We start from the raw sequence: 13,391 nt of genomic DNA on the forward strand, positions 1-13,391 counted from the left end.
GGGGCTGGGCTGCTCTGCTTCCTGCTGCTGCCGGTAAGTGCCTGTCAAAGGGTGGGGTGTGCGGATAGGGGTAGGAGCAGTCAGGGGACAGAGGGGTTGGGTAGGGGATGGGTTCTTGGGGGTGATTAGGGACGGGGTCTTTGGAGGGGGCGGTCCAGGAAGGAGTAGGGAGGGCCAAAGCAAGTTTGATATAAGGCTCTCACCTATAACACGGTGAAATTTTTGTCTCCCAAGGACCGTATTATATCAGGGTAGAGGTGCAGTCACTTGGACAGGGATCCTCTACCTCCTACTAATTTTCACCACATAGACCACTAATGATCTTATTCTTCTCTTCCCACTTGTAATATTTCCCACCTCTTTCAAAAAAATGCACAAAACTTTTCCACTAGTATAAAGCAAATACAGGCATTTTCCAGAATTTACGTAAAATTAATCTAATTAAATTCAGTTTAAACATTGTCAGATGAAAATGCAAGGTCATGCACATTAAACCAGACAATGACTGTACTGCAATATTTTCTCAGAGAAAATATTGTTAATCTGTGTGATAAACCATAAATCCTTATCCCATTGTACAGACAAAGGGAGAAGGCTGAGTGGCAATAGCATAAGCCAAAAAGGAAAATGCTAGAGAGAGAGGATTATTAATTAGTTTGATAGCCTTCAATTAATTTCTTTTTTGGAAAGCCTGCAAGTAAGAAGACATCTTAATTATTCATAATCATTTTAAATTGAGACCTGAGCATAGTCTAAGGAAATTCAGAAAAATATATAGTATTTGGATAAAAGCAGCATCATCATCTGCAAAGAGCAATGTTTTATTTTCTTTATGCTCCCTACCCTAACTCCAAGTATGCTGTCTCTAATAGCAGCCAGGGGTTCAACTATGATAAATAGCAGTGAAGAGGACAGGCAACACTGCCGCAAGCCAACAAGTTTCCTTTTGCAATTAATTTAACCTTTAAATTTCAGTAAAGAAGTCCAGGGTAACAAGTTTTGTTTCCTAAAGTGGAGAGTTTTCAAAACACTGAACACACAATCTCAGGGTTCTGGAAGACCTCTGCAGTATGTGTGAGAAGGCCCACTCAGCATCATGAATATTAAGAATTCATCTGATAACTATCTGAACTCCACTGTACATTGTTAGATTGATCATAAATTATTCCCACTGGTAAAAACTGTATCTACCCAGCTAGTTAAAATAATATAATCCTAGAAATGGAGGGCTGGAAGCAACTCTCGGGAGGTCATTTAAACTGGCCACCTGTGCTGCATAAAGACCAGGTATAACATCTGACAGGTGTCTAACCTCTTCTTAAAGACCTCCAATAACATTTCACAACTTCCCAGGGAAGCCTATTTGAGTGCTTATTCTTAGTAAGTTTTCCATAATAGCTAACTTAAATCTCTCTTGCTGCACATTAAGCCCTTTACTACTACTCCTACCTTCAGCAGAAATGGAGAACAATTGATCACTGTCCTCTGTAAAACAGCCCTTAATATATTTGAAGACATATCAGGTTTCCTCCCAGCCCCAAACCCTTGGTCATCTTTCTTCAGCATTAAACAGGCCCAGTCCCCCTTTCCTCAGAGGTCTAACTCCTGCTTATACTGAAGTCTATGGTAGAGTTTTTGAAAAATCTCACTCATGGAGAAAAGGTAATACGTTTTAAATACAGATCCTTAATACCAGTCAAGGACTGCTTCCTCCCCACTGCAGGATTCTTGTATTTCTTCAGGTTCTATCTCTCGGTGTGTGTTTAGTTCTTTTTTTATTCCAGCCGCCAGCACTGAAATGCATTATTGTGAATAAGATCTGTTCAGATATCAAGTAGCATAGCTAACTGACTTGCGTATTTTGAATTTGTTGTAGAACGTACTTGGAATAAACATGATGCATAGTATTTTAACTTCATCTCTGAGCGGTCCTCTTTGAACTACATCAGCCTCTTTTATTGACATTCTCTTTCATTCCCAAAGGAACCATAGTCTTTTACCTTAACTGTCTTCAGATTTTCCAGCTTTCATACTAAGACACTTCAATAATTTCTCTAACTGTACAATTAGATTTTTTTCAAGTCCCCATACTTAGACTTCTTGAAATCTAATACACATCTTCTACTGCATTCACCGAACCCTTTCTCACATTATGTTGAAATTAACTAGTTGCTGATGACTGACTGCTAGGTTTCCTCCTTATTTTCATGTTCTCACTCGACTGTTTCCTAGCCACAGGAAGGGAAGATGCTGGATTTTCCACTTTGAATTCTCTGTCTAGATAGTTTGTCCTTTACAAGTCTTCGGATCCCCTTTATTTAAATATATCTGACGTGTTTTACTTAGTAGCTGTGTGAATGTTTTTCATGTTTATGACAGGAAAAATGAACCAAAGACAGACATTTACATATTGTAGATAAGGCTAAAATAATCACAGAACAAATAAACTCAGAACAAAATGATGGAGGGACCTTGCAGTTGTCCCTGACACAGGATGGGCCTTCAAAGAGGCTCACGTATGTAATAGTTAGTTTGGGAATTGAAGAGGTGCAACCTCCCTAAACTATTGAATAGAAGAATCAGTTTTTTCCAATGAAAGAATTAAACTGTACTAACATCAAACTATCATCTTAAGCAGCTCGCCATACTGCCAAAACTTCAGCTTCAAGACTAATGAACCTGGCGTCAAGGCAAATGATCTTCAAATCCAAGGTCTTGCAATGTCACTCTGAAGTGAAGTGTCCAAGAAGATTTTAAACACTTTGAGTGTCTGTCCAGGAATTCTTCTATTAATTGTCCTTTAACACAGTTGGAAGGGAGCAGCTTCTCCTCTAGCACAACCTCACTAGCACCAAGTTGATTGTTAATTGGTATGGCACTGGCATACTGCCACCTCTTTAACTACTTCACAAATTGTACCTCTCTTCCGACACTTCAGATATGAAATTCTTCTCATGCTTGAATTATTATACTACCACCATCAGTTGCCACTTTAAACCTTCACTTCATATGCTTCCGATGGATGGTGTACCATGAGAGAACTTTAAGCTAGTACTGGGTGAAACAGAATATTTGCATATATAGTTTTCTTCCCTCCTTCGAGGATCTTGTCCCATTAGTATATACAAAATTAAGCTAAAACCTATATCAACGTAATGCTATGGTTGAGAAGGGAAGCATTCAAGGAACTGGAAACTGAAGTTACAAAACATAACATTAAGGTTTTTAGATTTAATATCAAGCACCTTTGAAGTCTGCCAAAAACATAACTCACAAGGCATATTCTGTACAAAGATTATTGTAAGTGTGTAGGATGTGAATACTGGAGTGCCTTGCTTCAGTCACCTGTTAACTGATTCCTGTTAACTCAATGTTTACATCTGTTCTCCCTCTCCCACAACCTTAGCACAAAAAGCAAATCCTAGTTTGTATGCTCTTTTACAGCTAAAGTGTGGCTGGCGAAGCCCCTCAGTCTCCCACTCCCAATTCTTCACCTACCAGATTTTGAGGGGTATGGAGGAAGCTCAAGACCTCTGCCTTGCAGCAGGGTGGTGGGGTAAGGTCTTCTACCCAACTGAGAGGTGGGCCTTGTGGCTTCAGCCCTGCAGGGTGTGCTTGCTGGGGTTTGGAATGTCAGCAAGAGCAGGGCTGAAGCCCCGAGCTCTAGCAGGCATGCCCCAGCTCTTGAACTTCTGAAGACTGGTGTATACAGCTTGGAGGGTCAGTAAGTTTGACAGGCTCTGGTGTTATCATGCAATTTGTGCCCAACCATCACCACATATAGTACTTGTGCAGTTTTTCCCTATGTCAGCTGCTTAATATTTCTATGTCTGTGTTTTTCCAGTCAAGTGAAACTTCCTAGAATTATCTTGTGAAATGCTGACAGCTGGATTTTAGTGAATTGCAGCTGACTGTCAGCATGTCTTCCTTCAGTGTTGCTAGCACAGATATAAAGTGAGAGCAAGAGCAGAATGGCAAGGAATTCTCACAAAAATAAATCATGTAAAGAGGCTGGACTCTTTAAAGCTTACACATACTGTGTGGTTCTCGGGAGTTCGCTATCTACTGTAATAGATCATTCTTCATGTAAGATACCTTTTTTATGGGAGCACACTTTTAAGGATCTCATACTGGATTTACAAACATTAAATTTTTCACTGCACCAGTAGGGTGAAGTCACACACACATTTGTTGTTTAAAAAAAAAAAAAATCCATCTGTTAGACTGAAATGAGAGCTACTTCTGTGTGGACCCAGTCCAGGAACTGTTTTATACTTATGCTCTCTCTGTTGGCTTACCAGCTATAGTAATTCCCAGAAATGTGCTGACATTTTTGATATACTGGCACAAAGCAAAAAAGAAGCCAGTTAATTTCCTGCTCTCTCAGAACCATAGTAATGAAATCTGAAGTTATTTCTGGAATTCAGTAACACTGAAATCATTAGGTTTACTATTGTGATGTATACTTGGTATCTATCAATTTTGGATACAATTATAATTATTGATTAGAGTTATTTTCAAACTGCTCTGATTTGCAAACTATGGAGATTAAAATAAAATGTAGAAAAAATTCTTCAGTGTCCTTTAATCCTTAGGTCATTACAGCAATAATAGCTGCTGCCAAAGACAAAAGAACAATTCTTCTTATCCTTCATTACGTCCCTTTTCTGCTCAAATCCCAATCATTCTTCTAGTTAACCAAAGTTGAACAGGGTTCCCACCAGAGCTAGTTAGAAGTATCTAAGTGACCAGAAGGGCTACTGTAGAAAAACAAAAGGTGCTCGCACTCATACCTGAGCATTATCTCAGAAGCTGACCTGTTCCAAACCTTCAAATTCAGATCCTCTCTATATTGGACTGTCCTGGAATAGCTGTATTTCCCTATGACTTAAATGAGGTTCTAATTAGAGTATTTATACAAGCCTAGAAAGCTTATTTAATTTAAAACGTTTCAGAAAGTGTTGTGAAGGTTTGCTTTAAACTTACCTTTCTGGTTTCAAACTGAGCTTCTTCTTGGCAACACTCTCTGCAGAATGGATCTAGTTGATTCAAACTAAATTGTCCAAGAAGGTTGCAAGAACTACATAGCAAGTTACTGGAAAAGCCTAGATCTCTGCATGCTTCTGATGATAACTGTGCCCCATACACAGATATCTGAAAGTGAATAAACAATCATTACATATTTTAGCATTTTAAATAAGTTATTTGCAGTTGTGGGAAGGGAATGATGTTTGATAGCTAGTCGGGACTCATGGGTTCTACTCTTGACTCTACAACTAATTTGCTTTTTCAGTTTAGGTAAATCACTTAAACTCATGTAGCACTGTAGAGCTGCAATGGAGAGTTGTAGCATATGTGCTGCTGAGGATGTAGCAGCGAGCAGTTTCTGAAAGCCTACTTTGCTTTCCTGCTCCAAAGCAGGCCCCAGTACAGCTGTTCTTGCATACAAGTTCAGGTGTGTGAGCACGTGCATGGTCTAACACACTTGAGCTGTGGGAAAACATTCTGGCCCCACACAGCTTTTACCATGGACAGTTCAGCCCATTACAGTATGATTACAGCATTCATGAGTGAAGGGAGCTATAGGGAGAGAAATAAAACAAACACTTAGAAGCAAAAAAAAAAAAAAAGAGGCAGAGAACGTAATGAACCCAAAGTGAGACCTGGCAATGATTGATGCATTAAGTATTATTACTCCTGAATATTTTCATTTTTCAATGGAAGAATGAACACATTAAAACAGTGGTTCTCAAACTTTAGTGGTGACCCCTTTCACATAGCAAGCCTCTGAGTGTCACCTCCCCTTAAAAATTAAAACCCCTTTTTTAATATATTTATTATTATTATAAATGCTGGTGGCAAAGCTGGGTTGGGGTGGAGGCTGACAGCTTGCAACCCCCAATGTAGTAACCTCACAACTTCCAGTTTGAGAATCCCTCTGTTAAAAGGTAAAAATTGCCTAGGAAGGCTGTGGAATCTCCATCATTGGAGATTATTAAGAGTAAGTTAGATCAGTGGTCCCCAAACTTTTTACCTCAGGTGCTTCCACCCCCCTCCCCTGAGCGGGGGCAGGGCCGCAGCTCTGTGAGGAGGGGGCACCAGCTGGTGGTGTGGGTGGGGCAAGGAGTTGGGGCCTCAGGCCTGTAGCAGAGCTGAGTGGGGGAAGGTACTCCCTCACCACCTGCATGGGGGCTGGACCAGGCCTCTGTTGCACCCCCCCAAACGTTCCTCCATGTCAGCTTAGGGGAACATGCCCCACAGTTCGGGAACCTCTGGTCTAGATAATACTTAGTCCTGCCATGAGCACAGGGGACTGGACTAGATGACCTCTCGCGGTCCCTTCCAGTCTTATGATTCCATAACATTTCCTCTAATTTTCTTCCTATGGTACTTTCACTAGCTGTGTGTTTTGCAGCTCAGTAAAAAAGGATAAATATTAGATTTAATACAATCCTACATTTTTCATGCATGGGCAGATGGGGAAACTAAGGCTTTTTTGCAATTTAAGTCATCACTGCTTCTCAACACTATGGAAAGGGAGAAGTCTTGCAGATCAGCTATAATAAAGGCACCAGCAACACAATATTCTCCTCACAAGATCCATAACCATGAACTGAAAGGGGCAACTACACAGCCCTTTTCCAAATCCAAACCACACCTTGCTCTTGGTACTGGAAATGTCTAGGGATAACATCCAGTTGGAAGGCGAAGACCAGCAAACTCGTTTCCCGAGTTACCGCCCAGGCTCCAGAGCAGCAGCTTTTTAGTTATAGTCAACCCAGGTTAGAGCCGAGAAAGTAGCCCGGAGAGGAGAAACTCTACCTTTCCAACCCACATCAGAGCCACCCCGCCTCCTAAAGTGTATCTACCACGGGCGCCAGCCAGTGCAGGACGAAGCCCTCCCCTCGGGTGGGGCAATCCGCATCGCCGCTGTCTAGCCTGCACAAGGCGGGAGCAGGGGGTAAGAACAGAGCATTGGGGGAGGGGAAGAGGAACGTGCAGGTGCCAGTTATGGGAGAAGAGACGAGCACGAAAAGAGCCACCCCGGCCGCCAGGCCACGTCTCTCTGTCACTCGCTGTTCCCACCCCCAGCCGGAATCGCGCTGCCCGCCAAGCCCTATGAGCTTCAGTCTCCCTAGGAAGGGGCACCCACGGCAGCCCCCTCCCTCGAGCCCATCCAAATGGGAAGCTGCCCTCACCGCCTGTAGCAGCGCCAGGAACCAAAGTGGCCAGCGCCCCGGAACCGTTAATCCTGTAACCGCCGCCATTTTAGTGCGGTGAGGCTCTGTCGGCGCCGCCGCCGAAGGCTGCTCTCAAGATCCCATCCTCGTAGGGTGACCTTTCGCTGCCTACGGCGAAGGAAGCAAAATGTACGAGTAGGACCCTTACAGCGCCGAGGGAAAAAGATTATCCCAGGGCTCTTTATGTAGAGAATCTGAAGCGGAGCTACCTGGCCCTATCCAGAGAAGGGGTTTAAAATGTAGCTGTAGGTATCATTTCGGAACATTACTCAGGCACCAGCATAGTAACCCTATAGGGGTCCTTTTTCTTCTTATAAGCTCAACGGCGCCCCACCTTCAATCTTGAAGATTGGCAACCAGATTAACCAATGGAGCTGCGATTTTGTTAATTGCCGCGGGCCAATGTCCAATAATATATAGGTATGTGGGCTGGACTTCAGAACAGGTGTCCAATGGAGAAGGAAAGCGTGTGGGAGGGGCGTCAGGTCAATACAACCATTTTATTGGGTGGAGCATTGGTGGCGGTGTCTTGGATTGATCGGCCAATGGGATATGGGAGAGGGTGGGGCGCTGGAGATGCCGCCCAATGGTGGAGGGGCCGTGGGCGGAGCGTGTGTTTTGCTAGTCAATGGAGGGGTTTGGTGGACGTGTGTGCGGTTGTGCGTTTGGTTGCTGAGCAGCGCACGCAGGCGGGGGGAGGGGCGTGGGCTGGCTGGCGGCCGTGGAGTGAGGCGAGTGAGGGGCGGGCTGGCGCGGGGGGCGGCTGAGATAGTGCTGGCGGGGGGGCCTCTGGAGGGATGTGAGAGCAGTCTGTGTCCCTTCGTGCGCGCTCACTGCCGCCCTCGCGCGCTGCGTTCCTGTGGCCCGGCTGAGGCTCCCCTCGGCCTCTCCGGCCGGGCCCCACGTTATGTCGTGATCCCAGGCGGGCGGCGCTGCTGCTGCTGCTCATGGGGCTGCTCAGGATTATGCTGCCGCCCAAGTTGCAGCTGCTGGCGGTGCTGACATTCGGGGTGGCCGTGCTCTTCCTGGAGAACCAGATCCAGAAGCTGGAGGAGTCCCGCGGCAAGCTCGGTGAGTGCGAGAGGGCCAGGGCCTTGGGGGCGCTTGGGGAGAGAGACGTGGGGAGGGGCGATGGAGGAGAAGGGTTGGGGCTGTTGCTGTGGTTGGGGAACAGGGCTGGGGGAGAGCAGGGGCCACAAGCTCAGAGGTGGGACGAGGCCCAAGGACCAAAAGCGCTGAAACGGGAAGGGGACATAGGTGAGATACGGAGACTATGCACATATGGGGGTCTGTGGCGGGTGGATACTGCACGGAGCTGAGAGGGAAGGGTACAGTGAACAAAGGTGGAGCTGGCGGGGAAGGGGAGAGATGGCAGTGCACAAATCTGGAGCAGTATCCGGAGGATGAGGAATTGGAAAGCGTAACCCCCCCCCCCCCGCTTCGTGTGTTGAACCCACTAATGTGGGATATGGGAACACAACTCTTCTCCTAGATGGCTCTCGTGTTTACGTGTTTGGACATTGTAAGTAACTTGAACGATGTGATTTTGGGGAACCCTGCAAAAGAGGTTGTGAACAGTAGAGGAAGCAGCCGTGACCTTTGAGTTAGTATGCACATTATGCACGATCGTGAAGCCAATGAGAGATTGGTGTTTGGGGAAAATATATAGTTATAAAGAATCTAAATGCACATTCATTCTCAGAAAGGGAAAGCAAAGTTAAAGATCAGTATTATGCTATTTGCAGCTGCTGGCCTCTGTGTGTATTAATGTGAGGTGCAGTTGGAGATTCAAGTGTAGCAGTGATACCTGAAGCAAACCCAGCTGTGCTGCTTCCTCCTCCGTGTGCTGCTGCACGTTTTTAGCCTAATCGTCTTTATTTTGACATAATAACAAAGAAAAATACATAAGATATTTATAGTTAAAACATGCATGTTTGGTGAAAATGATATTAAATTATAAATTCATGTGATTTGTTTTACCCTTACTGAACACAGGTTTTAAATATCTCTGTTTAGCAAGGGGTGCTGGTGTTATTACTAGCCTCATATGCTCTGTTATGAAACAGTAGTTAAACAGTATACAACTAGGTCCTAATAACTGCCATATAAAAATTTTTCCTGTAAAAAAAGTTTAACTTTTCAGTTGTGATTTCTCTGCTAAAATAACACTTTACTACTTCATGTGTACATTAAATGTCAGACTATAGAGCCAACAAGCATCTGATTAAACCTGATCAAAATGAGGAAATACCATTTCTAAGTCAATAGAGTTTATTTACTCAAGAATTGTAATTTGAGAGCAGTGGGACCCCAGAAATACCTAGGCATGGTGTGATGGGCTGAGAACAAGTTCAGCGCAGGTCTCTAATTGCCTAATCTACTCAGTATTAGTAGTTTGTGGTAAGATTCTTAATATGTGAATGTTTATGGGTTAATCCCATAAAGAAAAAAGGGAATGAATATACAATGTTCTTACCAGCAAAAAGACTAGAAATGGATTTTGAGTGCAATGAGAAGTTTAATGTTACAAGCCTATGAAAGAGGTGAAATCAGAGGAATGGTCAAAGTGATGAACACACATTAGACATAGTTTGTTATCTGGACTAGGTAAGGGAAGTTAGTGTCCCATGAGAAGGCAGTGATTGACTGGATGGGTGGTCTGAGTCTTCTTGAGCTCTTATTCAACTGAAAGTTACTAATATTTGAAGGGTGATTTTTTTTTAATAGTTTAAATTTTTAAGCAATGGTTAAGTGAAAAAAGGGAAATACTTGTTATGGAATCAGAGGATATTTTGAGCAGGTGTTGTTAGAGCAGTCAAGGTTTAGTTGAGTTTTGTGCATGTCTATTTTTAATTGTTCGGCGCTAATGGTTTCAGTGCATCTAATGCTAGCAAGGATATCATGCAGGAAAAACCAAGTCCTGCCACAAAAGGACTAATATAATGCAATGTGAGAGTAACGAGTATTATTGGTAAGATTTTTCCAACCCTTTGCTCCTCCTTAATAGATATGTATTGGACATGATTAAGTTACATATTTAGAGGATTGAAATATACAATTCAGTCTGCCTCAAGAAAAGAATCATATCACTATGATTTGCTGATGCTGTTTTTATTTTTTAAGAATGCTTAAACTCTGTTTCTGAGTTTTGATATTAAAATATAATGGGAAAATTTGCCTTATAATGAACTTATTAGTGGCTGTCAAAGTTTGTGTGGGAGAAGAAGCTAGGGCTTTTTATTTTTAGTGTTGAATTATTCTATATGTGTTTAACACTCTGTTAGATCATGTGTGTTTTTAATCTTGATGAGGTAGTACCTTTGTGTGAAAGACCTATTGCTACAATGATGTCCTCCAGAAGGTACCTCTTATTTTTTTGTGCATGTTAAAAGAAAAAAAATTAAAATTGATAACTGTCTTCATTTTAGAAACGTTCTGTATCTATTAGTACAATTTCCATCCAGCTGTGATACAGAGAGGGTAGTTTCGTAAATTAAACTAATAAATTTTGGCCCGATGCACTTGGTTTAGAGGAGTGAATGTAAAGAAAAAGAAGTGGGGTGGGAAAGACTAGTAATTCCATGGACTGCTTAGAATAATGAGTGCAATTTAGTTGAAAGGCCTATGAAAGTAGTCTGTGACATTAAATATTGCTCTTAACATGGTACAAACAATATGTAATTTGGTTTAAGTCCCATATTATTGAATTATATGTGTCTAATATATCGCATGAGAAATCATGTCTTGATGGGATGTAGAAATGAATAACTGCATGACTTACATTTTGACTCAGGCTGCAGTATGTCACTTTAAATGGAACAGTTAGCAGAAAATAGTTCTACAGTCTTATGAGCAAAACTCATAGAACAGCATTTCCTGATACTTTCTGATGAAACAGAATTCCCTGACATGCAAGCCCCATTGGTTTGTATATTGCAACAAGATTTTCACTCTGATTCAGGATTAATATAAAATAACTCACATGAAATGAGAAATGGGTGCATCTTTATGGGAGACAGAGAAAAAGGGACAGTTTTATTTTCTTGCACGTATAATTCATTCATTCTTGCAGCTAAACTCCAAAGTCAGTTTTACGTATAATTTTTACCTCTTTCTTTGAGGACTGCAGAAGTTAATTTGCAGTGGGCATTTGCTTTTCTCACATTGTGGTTAAATTCCCCCTTTATTATTCAGATTGCTGTGCTCTTCTAATATACATTTAAAAATGTTTAAATAGTACTATTGTGAGCTTGGTTTGATGTTTTCTTTTGAATAACTGATGAGCCCACCATGGGCAACACTTGTTTCTTAAGTAAGGGAAATCTTTTTTAGTTAAAAAATTTAAGTATTGCTTTAATATCAGAGAGGTTGGTCTCAGGATTCTTATTTTTCAAGGGGCTTCTGTCTTGTTTCATGTGGACAGAATAGCAAACCTTTTTAGACTCCTATAGTTATTAAGGGACTAGTTGAATATGAAAAGGATTTACTATTGCTTCCTGTCCCAAACTACCCTGGCAAATCTTGTTTTTTCTTGTGAAATTTAGTTAATTGTTAAGAAAATAGGATTTCTTTTTGCTAATTGAGCAGATCAAGTACAGAATAAAGAAAACAATTCTCTCTCCCCTCCCCCCCACCAATTTTCTTTTTGGTGTTTATGGTTCACTTCTTAGGTATATATTAATCTAAATTAGTTCCTTATAGTATATTAAATATTGGCTATTTCCAAAGCCCCATGGTCCCAGAAAGTGATGGATCTTTGGGTCTGCTGGCCTTTTGCAAGCATTCTTAGTACTTACTTTATTTGTCTTTCAGAGTGTTTCTGGTGTCAAAACCCAGGTTCAGGTACCTCTTTGGGTGGGGTATTAACATATAACCAGTAATCCTGATTATAATCTGTAATTTTATGGAAAATATTTTTAAAATGTATCTATTTATTCTCTAAAATTTATGAAAAACTTAATTTGTGTTTGTTGCAATTTTCTAACTAAGCATATCTAAATCTTATTTATTAACTATTTAGTAAGAAGATTGAATTCTAACTTTGTTCTGTAAAGGTAAACATGACTTTGAAGTAAGCATCTCTTTACTTTCTGCCAAAATCAACTCAGAGTTTATAACTGGATTTATTCCCTGGGCCATCCCATAATATTGTTAAATTTCCCACTCTGTACCCACATTTGGAAGCTATTATATAATGATGGTGCTACCAACTGACTCCAACATGTTCATAAAACATTTATTAACAGAGAGTTAATTTCACTTTACTATTGACTGACCGATAGTGCACATTTTATTTGATCATCCTTGAAGGGAAAGGTGCTTATAGTTTCCTGCATTCCAGCAGGAATTGGGTCATGTGACTCATACCCATCTGTGTAATGCTGCTGTGATATAGTGACTGAGCTAGGAACACATTGCCCTGCTGTATATATGGGCATACATTTTAGGCAACAGTGAGATCAAGTATGAGCAGTGGCATGTTTTGTTGAGGGCAAGAGCTTCATTGACCATCCAAAAGAGTCTGTTCTGAGATTTTGAATACGTGGCTATGCCGTTATGTACACAGTTCTTGCTTGGATTTATTTCTAAACATATTTTTTCTGTAACAGATTCTGTTTATGGCATTGCTGGATTTCTGATGTAGAGACATTAGTGAGGCATCCTTGTGGCATTTCCACCCATTTGCAGCAAGAATCTTATGAAATGCGCTGAAAAAATTACCTGTGTTGAATTCGTACTGAATGGGTCGGTAGGAGTGGCACAGTATTCTATACCCTTTACTTTTGAAGGGAGTGTGAAACACATCATACTGATTCTTCAAGCTGAAATACAAAACAATTCTTCTCTCTTCTGTCATTTTAAACTACTATAGTAAGTCTCTGCTGATTCATATTATTTTGAGCTCCAGAACAGCCTTATGTTAAAAGCTTTTTGTGACTCTTTGGATAACCGGGCATAAATTTTATGACATGTTTGTACATCAGACTCAAAATTCTGTGGCAGATGTAGCAGAATTAAAAATGGAGGTTTATGAAAAATTGACATGCAATTTATTTCTATATTAAAATTTCCATCTGACCCATAATTTTCAGTTGTCAATGTAAAATGTATGTACAGTGTATTGATAACTTAGAATTTGTTAGTTGTAGG

The 13,391-nt window shown here is 41.3% G+C and overlaps 2 protein-coding genes across 2 annotated transcripts in view; one reads left to right on the forward strand and one right to left on the reverse strand.

Annotated features, from left to right (window-relative positions):
• Positions 1-7,324, reverse strand: part of SELENOF (selenoprotein F) — a 48,881-nt gene extending 41,557 nt beyond the window's left edge. Inside the window, exons 1-2 of the mRNA XM_032779266.2 lie at positions 7,200-7,324; positions 4,987-5,154 (exon numbers count right to left, since the gene is read on the reverse strand). Coding sequence (XP_032635157.1) covers positions 4,987-5,154; positions 7,200-7,268 — 237 coding nt within the window. The 5' untranslated portion in view covers positions 7,269-7,324. The remainder of the gene's footprint in view (positions 1-4,986; positions 5,155-7,199) is intronic.
• Positions 7,325-7,908: 584 nt separating this feature from the next.
• The window catches only part of HS2ST1 (heparan sulfate 2-O-sulfotransferase 1), a 178,914-nt gene continuing 173,431 nt past the window's right edge, over positions 7,909-13,391 (forward strand). The window contains exon 1 of the mRNA XM_075067773.1: positions 7,909-8,312. Within this exon, the coding sequence (XP_074923874.1) occupies positions 8,189-8,312 (124 nt within the window). The 5' untranslated portion in view covers positions 7,909-8,188. The remainder of the gene's footprint in view (positions 8,313-13,391) is intronic.

The sequence above is a fragment of the Chelonoidis abingdonii genome, chromosome 7 (genome assembly GCF_003597395.2).
Source record: "Chelonoidis abingdonii isolate Lonesome George chromosome 7, CheloAbing_2.0, whole genome shotgun sequence".
NCBI lineage: Eukaryota > Metazoa > Chordata > Testudines > Testudinidae > Chelonoidis > Chelonoidis abingdonii.